Source organism: Typopeltis vanoorti, chromosome 3 (assembly GCF_054136105.1).
Source record: "Typopeltis vanoorti isolate ZY-2024b chromosome 3, IOZ_Tvanoo_1.0, whole genome shotgun sequence".
Lineage (NCBI taxonomy): Eukaryota > Metazoa > Arthropoda > Arachnida > Uropygi > Thelyphonidae > Typopeltis > Typopeltis vanoorti.
This window is the reverse complement of record NC_143551.1, coordinates 167,040,721-167,060,756: the sequence shown is the minus strand read 5'-3', so window position 1 is coordinate 167,060,756 and position 20,036 is coordinate 167,040,721. Positions and strand designations below refer to the sequence as shown.

The 20,036-nt window shown below is 35.8% G+C and overlaps 1 protein-coding gene across 1 annotated transcript in view; it reads left to right on the top strand.

Moving 5' to 3' along the window:
* LOC150108731 (protein CNPPD1) overlaps window positions 1-20,036 on the top strand; it is a 111,778-nt gene that overhangs the window by 17,710 nt on the left and 74,032 nt on the right. The window contains exon 3 of the mRNA XM_090416185.1: window positions 11,154-11,238. Coding sequence (XP_090272311.1) covers window positions 11,154-11,238 — 85 coding nt within the window. The remainder of the gene's footprint in view (window positions 1-11,153; window positions 11,239-20,036) is intronic.

Here is a 20,036-nt window from a genome sequence, read left to right as displayed (position 1 = left end):
ACTTACTTTCTCTATTTGTAAGAAATACAAACTAGACTCCTAGGTGGTAAAGGACTTGTCAGTTTATGAGAGGTCAGCAGTGCTTATTGCTTCCTGTGGTTTCTAGTGCAGGATCTCTTGGTTTTGTATCCCATCACCTCTTGTTATGTATTCAGTATGCATCACACCATGTATAGGCATACTCAACACATCTTGTATAATTTATCACATCCTAATCTAATTCATCCTGATTTCAGGATAGCATTAGTAGTTTTGGATGCAAGCTGCTGATTTTCATACCAAATTTTTTACAGCAGTAATTCAATTTATTTATGGAATCCTACAGACTGGCTTTATGCAGATGCTATATTCTTAAATAAAGTAAATAGTCAAGATGAATATCTCCAATTTTGATATCATACCTAATATTTCCTTCATAATGTTGAGGAACTACTATTCATCTATATGTGCATTCATATGGATGAATAGTAGTATGCATCCTTTCCTCACACGTGATTCAACATCAAACTCTCTTCCTGTACCTCCCCCATTCTAACTGCTGACTTACAATCCAGTTTCATTTAGCAATCTTTCATCATCAATTTTCTGATATGTACCCTCAAGGATTGTTCACGCTACTAATGACAGTATCAGACAGTATCAGAATCACAACAGAAACTAGGAGACCACACCTGTGCACAATATTCCAAGTGAGGTCTAATCAAGGCCTTGTAAAGAGGCAAAACGACATCCTTATCTTTACATGTGAAAGTTCTTTTTTTGGCATTGCAATTATCTTTTCAGTTTTATTTGCAATCTTTGCTACATGGCCCCTGAACTTCAACTTGATATCTACTAACACTCTTAAGATCCCTGGCCTGATCAGTTTCTTCTAGCATAATCCCACCAATATAATATGACATTGGTTATCTATGTGGGCATACTTTTTCATGCCCACAATTCCAGCCTGTTCAAATCATTCTGCATGTACTACATATCAGCAGTATTCCTGATTACCCAACTTATCTTTGCATCATTAGCAAATAGCTGTATGTTGAGTGACAGATCCTTCCCAGTATCATTAATGTACAGATTGAATCACAGCGGACCAAGGACTGATCCCTGTGGTACATCACTGGTCACCTTAAATCTTGCAGACTCACATTCCCCGTATACCCCTTTTTGATATCTGTCAGTCAGCCCCCCTCTTATCCATGCTAATATTTTATTATCTAAACCTATGTTCTCCAATTTATGTAACAGTCTTCCATACTGTGTTGTCAAAAGTTTTAGCAAAATCGAAAAGAATCCTGGTGTATTCATTCTTCTTGTCTAGTTCAATGGTAACATTATTATAGAATGTGAGCAAGTTGCTGAAACATGACCTACCCTTAGTAAATTCATGCTATTCATTGCAAAGTAGAGATTCACTGTCAACCCATTTCTGAATGCAAGCCCTAACCAGTTTTTCTAAAATCTTCACCACCACTCCTGAGATACTGATTGTTTGATAGTTGGATACATTGGTCTTTGCACCACCCTTGTGCAATGGGATGGAATCTTCCCTGTTCTGAGACTCGAATTATATAGCCTGGTCAAAGGAATAGCCAATTCAGCTGAACATTCTTTTAGCACCTGTGCTGATATCCCATCAGTGTGTATTGCTGAATTCTTATTCAGTTTGTACAGCAGTTATAATAACTTCTCATACACCTGAGGTTCTTCATTCAGTGAGGAGGTAGCAGTGAACTCAATGTTGCATGTACCAGGTTGATAGCTTTTAGCAAATTGGGCACTAATTTGTTGAACAACCTCTTATGCATCTGTCACCTGTACATCTTCTGCATTCAGAAGAGTTATTCTTTCATATTCATTCTTTCTTTTACTTGTAGCTTGTCGATAGAATTCTTATGGGTTGTCTTTAGCATGCAGAGCCAGTTTCTTTTCATTCTCAGACTTTTGCTTCCCATACAACAATTGACTAGCCTGTTGCTTATAATTTTCATAACAGACATCATCCTTATGCTCATGGTATTCCTCCCACATCATCAGCTTCTTATGTGGATATGCGTCCATTTAACTCATACTCTATTTATCCTTGCACTCTTGGGACATATTCTGATATTTCATCATTTATGTATTTTTTTAAATGCTTCCCATGCACTGTCGGTATTCTTCCCACCCAGCAACTAATACCATTTCACCAAATTCTGGTTACTTCTCAGTTGGTCATAATTTCCTACTTTGTAGTTCAGCATGTAACTTTTTTTGAATGAAACATTCATAAACTTAGTCACTTCTCAAGTCAGTACCTCATGATCACTGTCACCAACCAGAGGCAGAATAGTTAAATCCTTAACTGAAACATCCTCTATGTAATCAAATCTAACACTCTCTGACCTCTAGTTCCTTCTATCACATGCTGCTTGAAGAAGTTGTCTTTTTAATTAAAATAAATTATAATACCTGAATAAACTCACTTAAAATATTATTTTATTAGTATAATTTTTGCCTAAGTATCAAAGGCATCTTCAGTACATGTAAAAAGCTAAATGCTATCAACACTAGACATAGAGTTCATTGGAACAAGATAAAAGTCCTTCACTCACATAACTTAAACAGATCCGATGGGATGGTCTATGTCTGTCCCCTTTGTGGGAGATAGGAATGATTAGCTGATTTAAGAACCACTATCTCCCACAAAGGGGACAGACATAGACTATCCCATCGGATCTGTTTAAGTTATGTGAGTGAAGGACTTTTATCTTGTTCCAATGAACTCTATGTCTAGTGTTGATAGCATTTAGCTTTTTACATGTACTGAAGATGCCTTTGATACTTAGGTGCAAATTATACTAATAAAATAATATTTTATGCAAGTTTATTCCAGTATAATAATTTATTTAAATATGCCTACTCATGTTATTTCCTTATTGTAACAAAAGAAATTGTCTCGCAACAGCCCAATAAATTCAGTTTCATTCTTCTCATGAGATTTTACTGATACCCAATCAATATTTGGATAATTAAAGTCTCTCATTATGATTACTCTTTTTGCACCCATTGTCTCTATTTGGTGATTCATTTCACTAGCAACCAATCCACAAGGTCTCTAACAACACTCCACTATGTAATTGATCTTGTTAGATTAGATTCCACTTAACACCATATGGCTTCATATTCATTGTCACGTGAAATACTGTTACTAGTAGTACAATCATATCTCAACACTAACTGGATTCAAGTCATCTAATATCATTAGCAGCATGCCCGCTCATGTCCAGGCAGACATGTCCTGTCTGCCCTTCCTAAAAAAAACTGTATCCTTTACACTCAATACCACTTAGTATGTCTGATTCTGATAGCCAGTTGTCATTAATGCCTACAATCTGAAGTCCCAACATATTGACCAAGGCAACAACTTGCAGATCTCTATTCTTCTCTATTGCCTTATACGTGTAAACATCTTTGCACACGTTTGATGGGTCCAAACTGGATGAACACAAAGCCAAAATCATTCCCTCCTGATAACCATTTCCATGATAACGCACATTCCTTATTAGCACAATTATATAACACTATTGCTCTTACACTCATATTCTCATTATTCCTTTATAATTTATTTTCCCTGACTCCGTGTTAGGTCTCATACCAATTATTAATTTTTCAAGACTCTTTTACCAAGTGTTTTCAAGACTCTTTTACTTTTTCAAGACTTATTACTAAGCTCATTCAGGTGCAGGGCATCCCTGTTATATAAATCTAATCTTCCCTCAAAATCATTCCACACATTCAAAGACTCGCATCCGTTCCTTCTACACAGTCTACGCATTGAATCTTTTGCCATTATAGTCCTTCATCTTAATTAATTTTTATCATATCGAGGTAATATACTTACTAATTTTATTTTCTCACTCTTCACTCTCGTCTCTTCCAACAACCTTTCATGTTCTCTCTCATACTGAACTTATCACTAGTTATGTTGTTAGTACTTATTACAATTACGATCTCGTTTACTTTAGTTTTCTGTTTTTGTATTGCTTGCAGATAATTTTGGAGGTAATTAATTTTTGCTCCTGGAAAACTCGAAGTTATAACCTGCTCATCAACAGCCACCACACCAAATAACATCCTTCTTTTTACAAAGAAGGATGTTTTTTACTGACTTACTTGATTCTGTGCTAGGTTGTTTCTTATTTTGAAGCTTAATTTTCTTTTCCTCCCTATTTTCATTAAAAGCCTCTAGACTTTCTGTAATTCCTGCATTGTCTCTCTGATAATTGGCTTTAATTTTTCTATTTTGGAGGTTAATTAATTTTCAATAACCTCCTTAGTGGGGCCTTCTTGTTCTTGATTTTACTGCTTTTCTTAGCGTTATGTTTCTCGTGCGTTTTTGTTGCCACTTTAAACTATATATATTACTGTAATATCTTAACAAAAATATGTTATAAAACACTAAATACACTATAAACAAATCTACACTAGTATCCAAAAAAACATTAATTTTCTAAGAGAAAAAAATAATACAACAGATAAAGATCACCAATTTTACATGAGCTCTAAATTCATTGACCAATCATAAGAGTTCAAGTATAAGGATATAAGGCCCAATCCTACAATATTATTTCGAATTTTTACCCGATTTTCATGATCACAGCTTTGCATTTTCACAACAATGATGCAAAACACAGGTACACAGAAACTGTATTCACAACTAAGCATGCAAAGCGATCAACTTGACACTCATTACATGACTGACAGATATGAGATTGTGATTCACTCATCTTTGCTTTCTTTCTCTTTCTCTCTCTCTCTCTCTCTCTCTCTCTCTCTCTGATAGATTGAGCACTGTGGCTACATTCACTGTACTTTTTGATCACGCTTTGTAGGATGACATGCAGTTTGTTCCACCTCACATAATACTATGCGTAATACCACAAATGTAATCATTTGTCTCTAATGAAGTTATTTCTATTCACATGTGTTCTTTCCCTCTCTTATGTGCCAGTCATTCTCATATGGTTCATGTCATTTCACATATTTACACCTCTCAGTAATTTAAATATATTTAAATTATTTATACCAACCAAATAGAAGATATAACTCACCTTTCAGGATTTATAGCATATCCTGAAACAAATGCATTCTTTTTACCCCTCTATGTAGTTTTGCTTTTAATCGAAGCATATGTTATAATTTTGGGCACATCCATCTGATATGCAAACAGGAAATAAGACAACAGATTTTTGTAATATCATTCTCTGAAGTCAAGTACAGCATGGCTTGAGCATTAAGAAATGATCCATAGAAAAATTGATGCAAGTTGCTAGTTAAATGTGGGATGTGAAAGTGGGTTATATCTGTTGGGAACCTTGGCTATGTTTTCTTATGTACCCTGAATATAAAGGATGGAAATAGTTTTGCTGTGTTCTTGTGTGCTTGTTGAAGGAGGGGTCCAGGACAAGGTATGCAGTATTTTATATACAAGGTAACCAAAAAAGTTTTTCATAATAAAAAATTAAACAACTGCAGAAATTTTCATAAAATGCTTTATTCGTTAAAATAAGCACCTTCACAATCCACAACTCTTTCCCGATGATATACAAGCTTGTAAATTCTGCTTTTATAAAATGTTTTGCCTTTAGACATAATAAACCTAGCAGCCTCTGCTTCAACCTTTGTTTTATTACAGAACTGTATTTTGTATGTGATTGTCTAGCACCAAAAAAGATAATTGCTTGGAGAAATGTCAGGAAAATATGGAGAATGAGGGAGTATTTCCCATCCTAAAGCACATCTTTTCACAGGCAAGTTTTCCGTTGTCCTCTAAGAATAGCACTTTCTTCCAGTTAACTAGTCTTGGCTGTTTCTGAAGTTACGCATCCTACACACGCTCGAGTTGCATGAGTAGATCTCAGCCACAATTGTTTGATCTGCAGTGAGAAACTCATAGTGGACAATACTGGCTCCAGTCTGCATAGTCTTCTGGGGAGGAAGTGGTGCCTTTGAAGTGTGCTGTACTGGACTGTTGGCTGACAACTAATGATAACTTCACTTCTTGTTAGAATACAAGATCCATTTTTCATCACGAGTGAGCAAGTAATCCAAAAATGGCTTGTTTTTTTATCTTGAAAGAAGTGAAGAACAAATTGATAGCCTTTGAAGTTTGTCATCTGATAATGCATGTGGGACCTATTTGCTTAGCTTCCATGATTTTCCCAGTTGATGCAATCATCTAAAGACATCTAAAGGTCTGTAAATATTGTTTCACCAGTCATGTTAAACATTTGTGAAAGTTTTTGGCATGTTAATGTAGAATTATTTTCAATAATGGCACGTAATTTTTCATTATCAGTGATGGAGAGTCTTCCTAAACGTGGTGCATCTTCAAGTGATTCATAACCAGAAACAAATTTTTTAACCATTTCTTTACAGTACGTTCTGCTACCATATGTTTTCCAAATGCCACACATGTTATTGGACACTTCTGAAGCCTTTGAACAGAGTTTAAGTTCATAAAGCAAACAAGCCTGAATTGCACCAGGTTCAACTGACATTTTAAAAGAGTTCAAAATAAATCACAGAAAAAGAATACCCATCAAGTTACAGTGCATCGATTGACTGCCACATATCTGTTTTTATGATGCACATAAAAAATTGCACTCTGCAAACCACTACAAAATTAAACAAGTCATTGCACTGAACTCGACCAAAAACCATACTACATTAGCTTTTTGGGTTACCTCATATTTTATAGAGGTTGTAGCCATCGGCTAAAATACTGTTGCAAAGATACATAAGTTCAGTAGCGCAAGGGCTTCATTTTGGAACAGACAAATTGCACTTACTTTTTGTTCCAATGGTTCAGCACTGTGTGTGTGTGTGTGTGTGTGTGTGTGTGTACACACTCGTGAGTGAATTGAGGATATTTTCCCTTTAAGATGGGTAATGGTCTGATTGCTTATGTCCAGTATGTGGACATAAGCAATCACGTCCAGTGAGTAAGAGTTTCTTAGAAACAAAGTGATAATGAACCACCATTTGGTAGTTGTATCTAGGTAGGAGAAAGTTAATTTCTTCCTCTATATTTTAGGACTACAAGGCCAGATAGCCAAACCCATGTAAATAATTATCTAAAACTGTTGGTTTATGAGCCTCTATAGCTCAGCCAGTTTAGATGAAGCCCTTTGGTTGGAAAGTCCTGGGTTCAATTCCTGTCCATGATATAAGGAATATTTATCTGGTCTCATATAGTAGGGTTTTTTTTTTTCACCCAGAAACTCGGGTTTTTCGTCCCCCAGAACAGGCAAACTGGCCCCATGAAGACACATGGATTTACAGTCATGAATATTCACGACAGTATGTGGAAGAGAAAGGATCCTCACCACGTGTCATAATGCCCATAGTTAACCATGAGTCAAATCATGGTAGTGAACCTCCTGGATAGGAGATGGCACTTGAATGGGTTGGTTTGTGTGTAGTTATGTTGTGTTCGATTTCTAGAAATATGCAGTAGCTCCAGTATCTCTTCCTCATACACCCGAGTTTCTTCATCCAATGAAGAGGGTAGCAGTGAGCTGAATGTTGCATACATCAGGTTGCTAGCTTTTAGCAAAATGAGCACGCTCGTTAGTTGAACAATTTCTACTGCATCTGTTTCTCTCCTACCATCTGCGTTCAGTAGTTACTCTGTCATCCACACTTTATTTCCAGCATAACAATAGAATTTTTTTGGGCTGTCTTTAGATTACAGAGCCTTTTTTTTTTCTTTTCATACTCAGACTTGTCTTTACTTATAGTAATTGCAAACTCTTTTGACCTGTTCCTTTTAATTTTCATAATTGATATCATCCTTATGCACATAGCATTCTTCCCATGTCATCTTTTTCACATCAGTTTAATAGGACTGCACATCCATCTCTCTCCTGCTCTATTTATTCTTCAAATTTGGACACGTTCCACCATTGTATCATTTAGATATTTAAGTGCTTTTCATGCTTCCCATTTAGCAACATACCATTAGACAGAACCTAGCATACTCTGCAGTTGGTCTTAGTTTCCTGCATTGTAGTTCACTATGTAACCTTTTTCTGAATAGAACATCCATAAACTGAGCCACTTCTCAAATCAGTACATCATAATCACTGTCACAAATTGTAATTAGAACAGTCACGTCTTTAACTGAGACCCCCCCCTGCACTGTAATCAGATCTAATGCTCTTTGACCTCCACTTTCTTCTGTCACATGCTGCCTGAAGAAGTTATCTCACATCAGCTCAATAAATTCAGTTTCATTCTTCTTGTGAGATATCCCCACTTCCCAATTAGTGTTTGGTTAAAGTCAGTCATGATGATTACTTGTTTTGCACCGATCATCTTTATTTGATAATGCATTTTTTGTCACTAGCAACTGATCCACTAGGTCTGTAACAACACTTCATTATTATGTATTTGATCTTGTTGGACTGCATACACCTGATGGCTGTAAACTGATAAACTCACTCACATGGAAAATTGTTACTGGTTATTGCAATCATAACTTTTCACCCTAACAACTGGTGAGAAAAGATGATGCCAACATCATTAGCAGCACTTCCCCTCCCCCCTTTACTCTTTACATTCAATACCAGTTAATTATCTGCACTGATAGCTAGTTCTCACTAATGCCCATAATCTGAGTACCAAAGTATTCACCAAGGCAACAAACTCTATCCCTTTTGTTTCTGGTACTCTTGGCATTCATGTACAGATGTAATAAGTTACCTGGATGCTTTTTTTTGTATACTCACTTCTGTAGTCTATATGACCTTGTTTGGACCACTTGCAGATCTCTATTCTTATGTAATGACTTATGATACATACATCCTTGTACATGCTTAAGTCTGAACTGGATAAACACAATTCTTTCCTTATAATAATCGAAGATAATCTTGAAAACAATATGGTTGCTTTAATGTATATTCTCATCATTTTCTCCCATCATTATCTAGTTTTCCTCCTACCAAATGCATTGAAGTATAGGCTGTCCCTCTTATATAAAGCCATTTTCCCTTCAAACCCACACAACCATCCAAAAATGTGCATCCATTCTGCACAGCCTACACATCAAATTGCTGGCCTTTCTCCTTAATTCATTTTTCTGTCATATTTAGATATACTAATAATTTTCACTTCTTCACTCTTGCTTCTGCCAGCAATCCTTTCATGTCTTCTCTTATGCTGAATTATTGCTAGTTAAATCATGCATGCCTTGGAGAACAGCCATCTCTTCTTTTCGGCTCTTCGACTGAGTTTTGTTATATTTTTCTTTTTTTTTCCTCTGGGAAAACTTTGTATTTCCTATGTTCCTTTTAAATGCCTTTTTGATTTTTTGTAATTCTTGTCATATGCCTAATAATCTGTTTTAATTTGGAAGGTTTATTCATTTTTATTAAACTCAAGTTTCTTTTCTGGAAAGCATGCTTTCTTCTTAACTTCACTATTTTTGTTAGTATTCTATTTTTTATGTATTTTTGGTGCCATTTTTCAACACTTTAATATTGCAATATCTCAAAATATATGTTATGAAAATGCCAGATACTATAAAAACAAAAAAAATGAGCACTGTTGTACTATGAAACACTAATTTTCTAATGATAAAAAAAAACACGATGAAAATTGCCAATTTTACAAGAATGCTAAATACACTGTCTCACAATGTAGCCTTGAACCCCATCATTTCATTTTATTTAATTGCATTAAAATTTGCATATCTACTGCCAGTCTGATTTATTTGTTAGTGACCATTATTTTGCTTTCTAATTCTTATTGTATAATTAAAATTATTTAAATTTGCTGTAGTTTAAAATAAACAAATTTATTTTAAACACTTGTTATTGCTTTATTCTTTTCAATATTTTACTTTGTATCAATTTTTTTCTATAATTTTTGATAATTTCTTCATTGAATCTACTATTAGTACTAAATATCATGTTTTAAATTCATACTTTTTTTCATTTGGTATTGATAAGTTTATGGATGGTAAGTGTATATTAAAAACATAAGGAGATGATGTAACCTCATTACACCATCATCTGGACCAGCTCTCTTTCTGTCTCTTTATTTGCTGTACCACTTTTATGTTGTTGTAGATTTTTTTCTTCTTTTTTTTCTCCCATCTTTTGGTAAGATTTGTATAATCTTTAATAGTTTTTGTCTGCTTATTGAATGCATTTTGAAATTTATAAAACAGTGTAATATTCTGTTTAAGTGTGAAAATTGGGTCAGTTTGCTTAGCCATCCAGGCTGCTTGTAAAAATTGTCATCCCCAGAGTGATGGCTCTGGAAGATATTCAGAACGAGGAACAGGCTGGATTTTATTATTATTATTATTAATATCTGACGTCCGTGGAGTCAGAGACTCATCATAGGAGGAGTTATACACTATTACACACAAAGCCCATCCATCTGTGCCTTAAACTGATTCAATATGTCTACATTCACAACTTTCTATGCAAAGAACCTGCTCCTCACACCTCTGCTCACAACCTCCTTATACAGTTTCTAGGGATGTCCTCTTGTTTATCCCCCCCCTCTCATTCTATGAAAAATGTCTTCCATGTTAACCCAATAACAATCCCCTGACTTGCTTATATGTCTCAATCATATCCCCTTTCCCACCTCCTCCTATTCCTGAGGCTTTACAATTTATCCATGATAATGCACATTCCTATCCTGAACACAATGTGGTTGTACGAAGGCATCACCGATGTGATGTCTTCGCAACTTGTGCAATGTGGCCCCTGAATTTCAGGTCCTTGTTCACCACCACTTCCAGATCCCTCATCTCCTCTACCTCCTTTAAAGTTTTCCCACCAGGTGTATACTTTGCATCCTATCGTTGCTTACCAAATTTCAAAGACTTGCACTTCGCAACCTTGAACTGATAGTTCCACTTATCTGCTAATTCATGCAATCTATTCAAGTCCTTCTTTAAGGCCATCGTTATCTTATTTTTATTGTTATTATCTCATCATTATCTTATTGGATTTATTATATTAAATTGTTTTGACATGTTTTGCATTGTACTTTTATAAACATTCTCAAGTACCTATTATTTCAAGCATTAATATGCAGTTACCTTTTTTTTTTTTTTCTGGTATGTATAATTTTTTTTTTTATTTGATGTATTTCAGGAGTCACAATTGAACTCTTTTCAAAAGCAGTGCCAAAAGGAGGTCTTGGTGTATTAGATGTACACTATGCTGCTTCTGTATCAAGGTGTGCAATTTCTATTATTTATTTATACAAAAATGATACTTTTTTAATTCATTTATAACTAGAATAAAAAAAAAAAGTTGACAGATATACAGTTTTGGTAATTATACAAAATTTTGTGTTTGCAAATACTTGAATATAATTTTAATAAAGTTTTTTATATGTGAATTCCATCCATGAAAGGTTGTAAATCTATAGTACATTACTGAAGTGGATGGGTTAGCTGATCTACAAACCTAAAGAACTTCCACTGCCCAGTAAGTATTTATGGTGCCCTTTAGTCAGCAAGACTTGAGTTCAAATCTCATCTATTCTTTTTTTCTTTCTTTCTTTTTTAAATTTCTTTCTTCTAACCTTTTTTAAATTTCACACTTATGTGCTATAGGCCACATTTTATTGTTGTTGTATTTTTAAAAAAAAAACTTTTTATAACCATCTGCTTTTCATCTTTATTTGCTTTGAAGCAAGGCACAGCCTTTAATGTTTTTAGTCTATTACTTTCATGCAGATTACAGAACTTTAGCATTTCTGTCATCTGTTTTTTTTTCTCATCTGTTACCTTTTTTTTAAATATCCTTTTTCGATTTTACTGGATTAGATGTTCTCCAAAATAAGTCTCAACCTTGCTATTAAAAAAAAAATTACCACTTCCTTAAATGAGTAATGTTGACTTCTTTATTGCAACTAAAGGTTCATACTACAAATATTAGTTTTACTTTCCAGTATCTAAAATCATTTGTTTAAAAAAAAAATTATATTTTAATTTCATATGTGTGGAAATTTTTTAAAATTTCCATGTGACCCCTCCCCCCATGTTATGGTCATTTCTTTTTTGTATGAACATCAGGTATGGTATTGGTACATTTCATGTTTGTATCACGATTTTAAAATGCAGTAAGAATTCAGTTAGGTAGAAAAAGCCATCAAAAAGTTAATTTTTGAAAGACAGCTAGAGTAGATGATATGCAGTTTGAAATGCAGAGATATGATATAAAATTTTGTAGTAGCTACAGTGCAAAACTTATATCAAATGCAGATGGTTGAAGTAGTACTATAGTCAAGAAGTCATGAGCTCAAGATGAAAAAGCACACAATAAAGTACTACAGGGAAAAAAAAAAACTCTTCAAAACATAAAATTTATACAGTGCAAACAAAAAAGTTCATACCTTTTACTGCAATTGTAAATTAGTCGTTTGAATTTAAGGATACAGGAAAATGGTTTGATGTTAAATTGGAAAGGCAGGAGTGTATGTGATCTATATGGATGATGTTACAGAAATATTAAATCTGATATTCAAGTGGTAGATATGAGGCTTAGAATTTTATTCTGTGACATTACTCTCTTAAATCAGTCTGCAGGTCTTGTTTTTTTAATTATTTATTTTGATTAAAACAATAAAAACACCTGGCAGGCACATTCTTAGCAGTAAACCTATAGAACAATTGGTACATTCAATCACAGTATACTGAAGATGACAAATGAAATATCGATATAGATAACTATTATTATTATTATGTGACACCGCCAAGGAGTCCAAAGACTCATCGAGGGGGGGGGGCACATATTCTACAATTCTCCATCTCCACCACTCAATCCACCAACTACAATGAACTGCATCATCTACTTCCCACCACCACTAGTATTTCACAGACAATCACAAACATCCATGCCCACGGTGGGGCTGGAGAGCGGATTCTCCTGATCCACTAGTCATTCTAATCCCTTCCACCAATTTTTTGGATGCTCATTTTCTTTCCCTTCAATTTTCTTACTAACAAAGCCATCTCTTAGCTTTTGGATTTTAATGTTCATAGTTCATACTGACTTTCCTTTTTCCATCTTCTCAGATCCAGTTAGTAGAGAGGTCAAGACATTTACTATCACCCAAAGCATTATACATGTCAGTAAGGATATGTGCTTTGCATTATGGGATACTAAGGCAAGTGATGTGCCAGCAAAGGTTGGTCGATTGGTAGAGTCTCTGCTACTAATGGCTCACGAAAGTTAAACAAGTCTGAGCGCGGTTAGTAGTTGGAAGGGGGTCCAATCGTTTGATGCTGTAGGCACTTTGCTGAAGACTGGCCATTCTCACAGGGTTAACTTTGGCCTATAAACTCACGTATGTCAGACCTCTGTACCCTCGAGTACAGAGCAGTTAGTAGATTTTTCCCACCAGACTTTGTGACTTTGGCTTTCATCATTAGGATTAGCCGAGAAAAGGATATGACTTGATACTGCACTGGCTCGTTGTCTCTTGTAAGTAATATCCCTTGTGTGTTCTTCCATATGCAATTCGTCACATTTGTCTGTCTGCCCAAAATAAGGAATATCACAATCACACAACATTTTATATACACTAGGGTATTTTAGATGATGATGATGACAAAGTTTTGGGTAGCTTATTAAGAAACTGATTTTTGGAAGTGGAGTGAACAAGGTTCTGATATTGTATTTTCTTAGAACTTTTGCTAATTTTTGTGAAACTGTACTTATGTAAGGAATAGAAATATTGCCTTTGAATCTATTTGTTTCTTCTGAGTGATAAAGAGCAGTACTATCAACATAAGAAGCCTGAATGGCAAAGAAATGGAGCTAGCGGAGGAATTAGATAAATACCAGATTGACATAATAGGGGTGACTGAAACAGAAAAGACAAAAGCTGGTGAGATCTTTCTGAGCAATAAATACAAAATGTTATATTCAGCCAATGACAATCAAGGAAAAGAAGGAGTAGCCATAGTATTCAACACAAAATACGAGGCTCATCTTCTTGAATGGCAGGCAGTGTCAAGTAGAGTGATTTAGGCAAATATCAGAATGGGAAACTGGACAATGAGACTTATTTGTGCAAATGGTCCCTCAGAAGGTTTTACTAAGGTAGAAGTGGAGGAATTTTTTGAGACTCTAGAGAAAGTTACTGACACAGTGAAAAAGGAAAAGTTGGTCCTTGTTGGGGATCTAAATAGCAGAGTAGGAAGTGATTGTCAGACATACAAAAATGTTTTGGGAAAATTTGGAGAAAAGAGCAAAGCTAATAATAATGGCAAATAACTGTTGGATTTCTGCTCAGGACATGGACTGGTTATTACTAACACCATGTTCCAACATAAAAATGTGCACAAATTCACATGGAGAGAAGAGGCAAGGAATAAGAAAAGTCTCATTGACTATGTTATTGTTGATAGTGATGTTTTCTCCCTGGTGCAGGACACCAGAGTGTACAGAGGATTTGAAATTGGAAGTGATCACTATTTATTATTATTATTATTATTACGGGCAACTCCAGGAATATCATCTACTCCTGCTGTCTTGATTTAGTTTTGATCAGGATAAAATTGAATTTCATATTGAAAAGAAGAAAATATAAGAAAGTTTTAAAGAGAATAAAAGTTGAGCAGCTCTCAGATGTAAACTGTAGACTATAATACACAAATATTATTGAAGGAAAAATGAAAGAGTTTGAGAACAGGAACCAAACCTTGGAGATTCAGTGGCAAGCCTTGAAGAAAACCCCGATTGATTCAGCTAGAGAGGCATGTGGTGAAGTTGTCTGCAAGGATAGAAAAATCAGAACTCCATGGTGGACACAGGAAGTTAAAAGGGGCAGTGAAGGAAAAGAAGACAGCATATCAAAAGTTCCTGGCAAATAAGTCAGCTTGTGCTCTTAGAGAATACAGAGACAAATGTAAGAAAGCTAAACACTATGTAAAACTAGCTAAACAAAAGTCATGGGAGGACTTTGGCAAGAACATAGAAAATAAATATCAAGAAGGTGGCAAAATATTCTGGAGGTTGTTGAAGAAGCTTAGGAATGGAGGAAAGAGTGCTGTAAAAGGAGTTAGAGATGATTACGGTGACAGGAAAACGTGAGAAAAAAATATCCTTGAAGAATGGAGTAATTACTTTGAAAATTTGCTAAATGAAATAAGCAGTAATGACAAGACAGTGATAAAAAAACACTGACCAGGCATGCAGTCAGGAATACATATCCATACTTGAAGTAGAAAAAGCCATCAAAGGTTTAAAATGTGGAAAGGCAGCAGGAGTAGATGATATTCGACCAGAAATGCTGAAGTATGGTGGTATAAAAGTTTTACAGTGGCTGCACTGCATAGTTCAGAATGCCTGGACAGAGTGACGAATTCCCGATGATTGGAGTAGAGCTCTCATAGTACCCATATATAAAAAGGGAAATAAAACTGAATGTGAGAATTACAGTGGTATATCCCTACTGAGTGTTCCTGGTAAGATATATGCAAGTATACTTGAGAAATGGTTGAGAAGAATTGTGTAAGAAAAACTTGGTGAAGAACAAGCTGGATTCAGGTCAAATAGAGGCTGTCAGGATCAGATCTTCACTTTACGACAGATAGTGGAGAAATCATGGGAATATAACAAAGATCTGTATTTAAGTTTTGTCGATCTGGAAAATGCATATGACAAGGTGCCAAGAGGGAAGCTATTCAATACGCTACAGTTATATGGTGTCAATGGGGCATTATATCAAGCAATACTTAGTCTTTATTTGAGTTGTAAGTCAGCAGTTAGAATTGAATGAAGTACAGGAAGATGGTTTAATGTTAAATGTGGTGTGAGACAAGGATGTACATTATTCCCTCTGTTATTTGTTATCTATATGGATCACATTATGAAGGAAAGTGGTATTAAACATGATATCAAAATTGGAGATGTTAATGTGTGTTCTTTGCTTTATGCGGACGATGTCATACTTTTAAATAAATCCGCTACAAGTCTGCATGATTCTCTGACTAAATTGAATAACTCTTGTAATAGATATGGTATGAAGGTCAGCAATAAAAAGACAATGAAAATAGGCAGAATCATTGAAAATATAAACTGTGTTGTGAATCGAGAACCTGTGGAACAAGTAAAACATTTCAACTACTTAGGCACGATTTTTAGTGAAGATGGTAAATTAAATATGGAAATAGACAACAGAATCAACAAAGCTGGTATGGTAGGAAATCAATTGAATAAATTCATATGGAATAAGAGAGAAATTAGTCAGAACACTAAATTAGCTGTATACAAGACAATGTTCAAACCAATTTTAACTTATGTATCTGAGAGCTGGGTCAGAAGTAAAACACTTGACCAAAGACTAGAGACTGCAGATATGACAGTCCTGAAAAGGATTAGAGGCATGAACAGATGCCATCAATGGCAATAGCATATTAAAAACGAGGATATTAGGAAAGAACTTTTCATTGTCGGCATCCAGGAATGTGTTAGCAGAGCTAATGTGAGGTGGTATGGTCACTTAAACAGAATGGGCGAAGAAAGATTAGCAAAACAAGTGTTCTCTGCCAGGTTGGCAGGAAAACGACCCAGAGGAAGGCCAAGATATAGGTGGATTGATATGGTACAATGTGCCTTAGACGGTAGAAATATAAGATCTGGTAATGCTGGAGTCTTGACAAGTAACAGACTGATTTGGAAGAAAATTGTAGATAGGAAGTTAGTAATGATGTAAATATTTCATGTAGTATTATCATGGCAGGAATTTGATGAGTGATGTCTAGGAGGATTAAGAAGGAATATTTCAGTGATTCTCTTGGAATATTCATTAATTGTTCATAAGTTCATTTGGGTCATCCAGAAGAGAATGGGCTCTATGTCCCAAGGTTTAAAATTATTCCAAGCTTATGAGGAGGGAGGTGATGGGACTGACTATGCAGATATCTGTTGGTATGCGTTGGCTTTCTATACATCGATATTTTATGTTTACCCGAGGAGCGTGTCAGTTTGACATCAAGAAAAGGCAGGGAATTATCCGTTTCAAGCTCGGCAGTAAACTTAATACTTTGATGTTGGCTATTGAGATGTTCGAGGAAAACCATAAGGTAATCAAAAAAAGTCCATGTCTCCAAATAATGAAGACATCATCTACATAGCGTTTCCAAACTTTAGGTGTTAAAATAAAGTAAGAGATAGCCTTGGTTTCAAAATCCTGTAAGTAAATATTTGTAAGTACAGGGGATAATGGATTACCCATAGCCAGTCCATGAGTTTGTTTGTATATAGTATCTTGAAATTTGAAGTAACTGGACTTGATGCAATGTGTAAGCAAGGCTAACATTTTTTTGGATAACTTATCCTTGAGTAATGTTAGGACTTTATCTGTTGGAACATCTGTTGGTGGTGGCACTAGTGTCCTTGGTAAATGTGGCGGTCGAGTTTAGCTAGTCTAGAAAACGTGTTTTTAAAGTTAAATATAGTGTGGCTTTTTGTCACAAATTGTGCTGCAATTGTGCATTGGTTAGAAACAAGTGTCCTTCAGTGGTATTATTGTTTAGAACTGTGTTGTATATATTGTGTTTTCACTGCCGTTTGTTTCACTATATCAACGTGTAAAGATGGCGTCCAACAAGAAACGTACGTCAGCAGCGCGCAGGACTTCTACTACTACACGAAAGGCTGGCTCAGCGTTAGATTTTTCGCAACGGATGCATTGCGGAAACTGCTATATGTATGCACCGAAAAATGTGAAGGATCTGTGGTTGGTCTGGCAAAATGAGAAGAACGAAAATGTCGACGTATGTGAGAAGTGTCGGGATAGGCTGGAGCGTTTAGGAATGGAAGCTGACATCGGGACCGTAGCGGAAGAACTTCGGCGGGAGTTTATGAAAATGAAAAATGACCTTCATCTTCTTCATGAGGAAGTGGAAGTGATCGGTAAGGAGATACTGGAAGTTAAAGCTGAGTTTAATGTGTTAAACAGAGAAATTAGGACTATAGAGATTACTTTAGCTGAAGTAACTAGAACAGGATTACATATGGGTGAGTCTTTGGTGAATGATTCAGTAATAAATAGTATGGGAGTGATTGGGAGTCAACATAATAAAACCACAAGTGGCCTAGAAGAAATGAGATGTAGTGAGAGTGGGGGGGGGTAAGTAATAGAGAGTTGAGTAATGAAGCTGGGAGAGTCATGCTGAATAGTGTAGAGAATGAGTCCATGAGTGTGGACTTGAATGAAGTTAAGAGTGGTAAAATATATGGTGATTCTATGATTAAGGGTATGGAGAGTGGTATGCATGAGGAGTGCTTGGCTGATGGGACAACAGAAAGAGTGGCTTTAGCAATAAAGAGAGGGCATGAAGCAGACAAGATGATAGTTATGGTGGGTACGAATGACCTGAGAGGTAGTATAAATCGGGTAGGAAAAGATTTAAGAACATTATTAGATATTGTGAAGAGGAAAAGTGTCAATGGGAGAATAGTGTGTGTGCTGCCTCGTTTTGACAATTACGAGTTAAGTAGACGAGCAATGATAATGAATGATATGATTGCAAGAATGTGCAGAAAAAAAGGTCTGGAGTTTGTTGATGTTTGGAGTGTGTTTGAAGGAAAAAGGCAGTTGTATGCTAGAGATGGACTGCATCTTAACATGGAAGGACATAAGCGATTGAAGAAGTTATTGTTTTCTGAACAGGTTGAAGTTATTGGGCAGGGAAACTAATATTGAAAAGGTTGAGTGTAAGAGTGAGAAACTTTAGCACTGATTGTGTATTTATTGATCCTTATAGGCTGAATAAATTGCAGAAGAGAGGGGATAAAAATCGGCATAGGACTACGGTAGTTAGTGACTTATATATCAGTTCTAAAGCCGGTACAAGATCTAGAGGGAATCTGCAATTTTTGTATACCAATGCTAGAAGCATTCGAAATAAGAGAGAAGAATTTTTGGCATTAGTCAGTGAAATCTCACCCATCACATTCAAAGTCAGTGTACCCATCACATTCAATTCCAGTGACCACAGAAGATGTGGTCACTGGAATTGAATGTGATGGGTACAGTATTTTCAGGGAGGATAGAGAAGATAGAACAGGAGGAGGAGTACTGTTGATGATAGCTGATGTGTTGCAGCCAAAGAAAGTAGTATATCATGATGATAGACATGTGAATGAGAGTTCATTTGAGGCAGTCGGGTGCGAAATAGTGACCAACGCAACCAAATATACAGTTGGATGCTGCTATAGGTCAGGGAGTATGGGGGGAGATATTGAATTCATGCATCAGCAACTTAGTGCAATGAGTGAAGGCTTGGTGATTATTATGGGAAATTTTAATTACGGTGATATCAATTGGAAGGAGGAAATATCACGTAGCAAAAAGGAAATGGAATTCATACATCTTCTACGAGATAATTACTTGAAACAGCACGTAACTGAAGGGACACGTGGTGTGAGAGTGTTGGACCTGGTTATTGGTTCAGAGGTTATATGCATAAGTAAGGTGTCCTCGTTACCTCCAGTTGGTGAAAGCGATCATGTGGTATTGACTTGGGAGGTTGCAAAATCTGTGTATTTTTCTATTAAGAAGGGGTATGTACGGAACTACAGGTTAGGCAATTATAACAAGCTTCGGAGTGAGCTTGCAGCCATCCCATGGCAGAACATATTGCAAGGGAAAGATGTTAGCAGTGCTTGGGATAAAATCAGCGGGTATCTGAGGAAAGCAATATCAGATTGTGTCCCCATGGTTAGGAGGTCAAACAAGGCAGGCATTAGATGGATGAGCAGTAGTATCAAGCTTGAACTGCAAAAAAAGAAAATGTTATGGAGAATTTACAAGGAGAAAGGCGATCAGGACACCCATGAGCAGTACAAGGCTCAAGCTAGGAAGGTTACCAGCATAGTAAGAAAAGCTAAATCAGATTATGAGAAGACCTTAGCCAAAGAGATCAAGGGTAATCCCAAAGAGTTCTTCCGCTATGTGGCAAGTAAGAGGAAGAATGACTTCGGAAGGATAACCTTAGTGGGTGCTGATGGTAT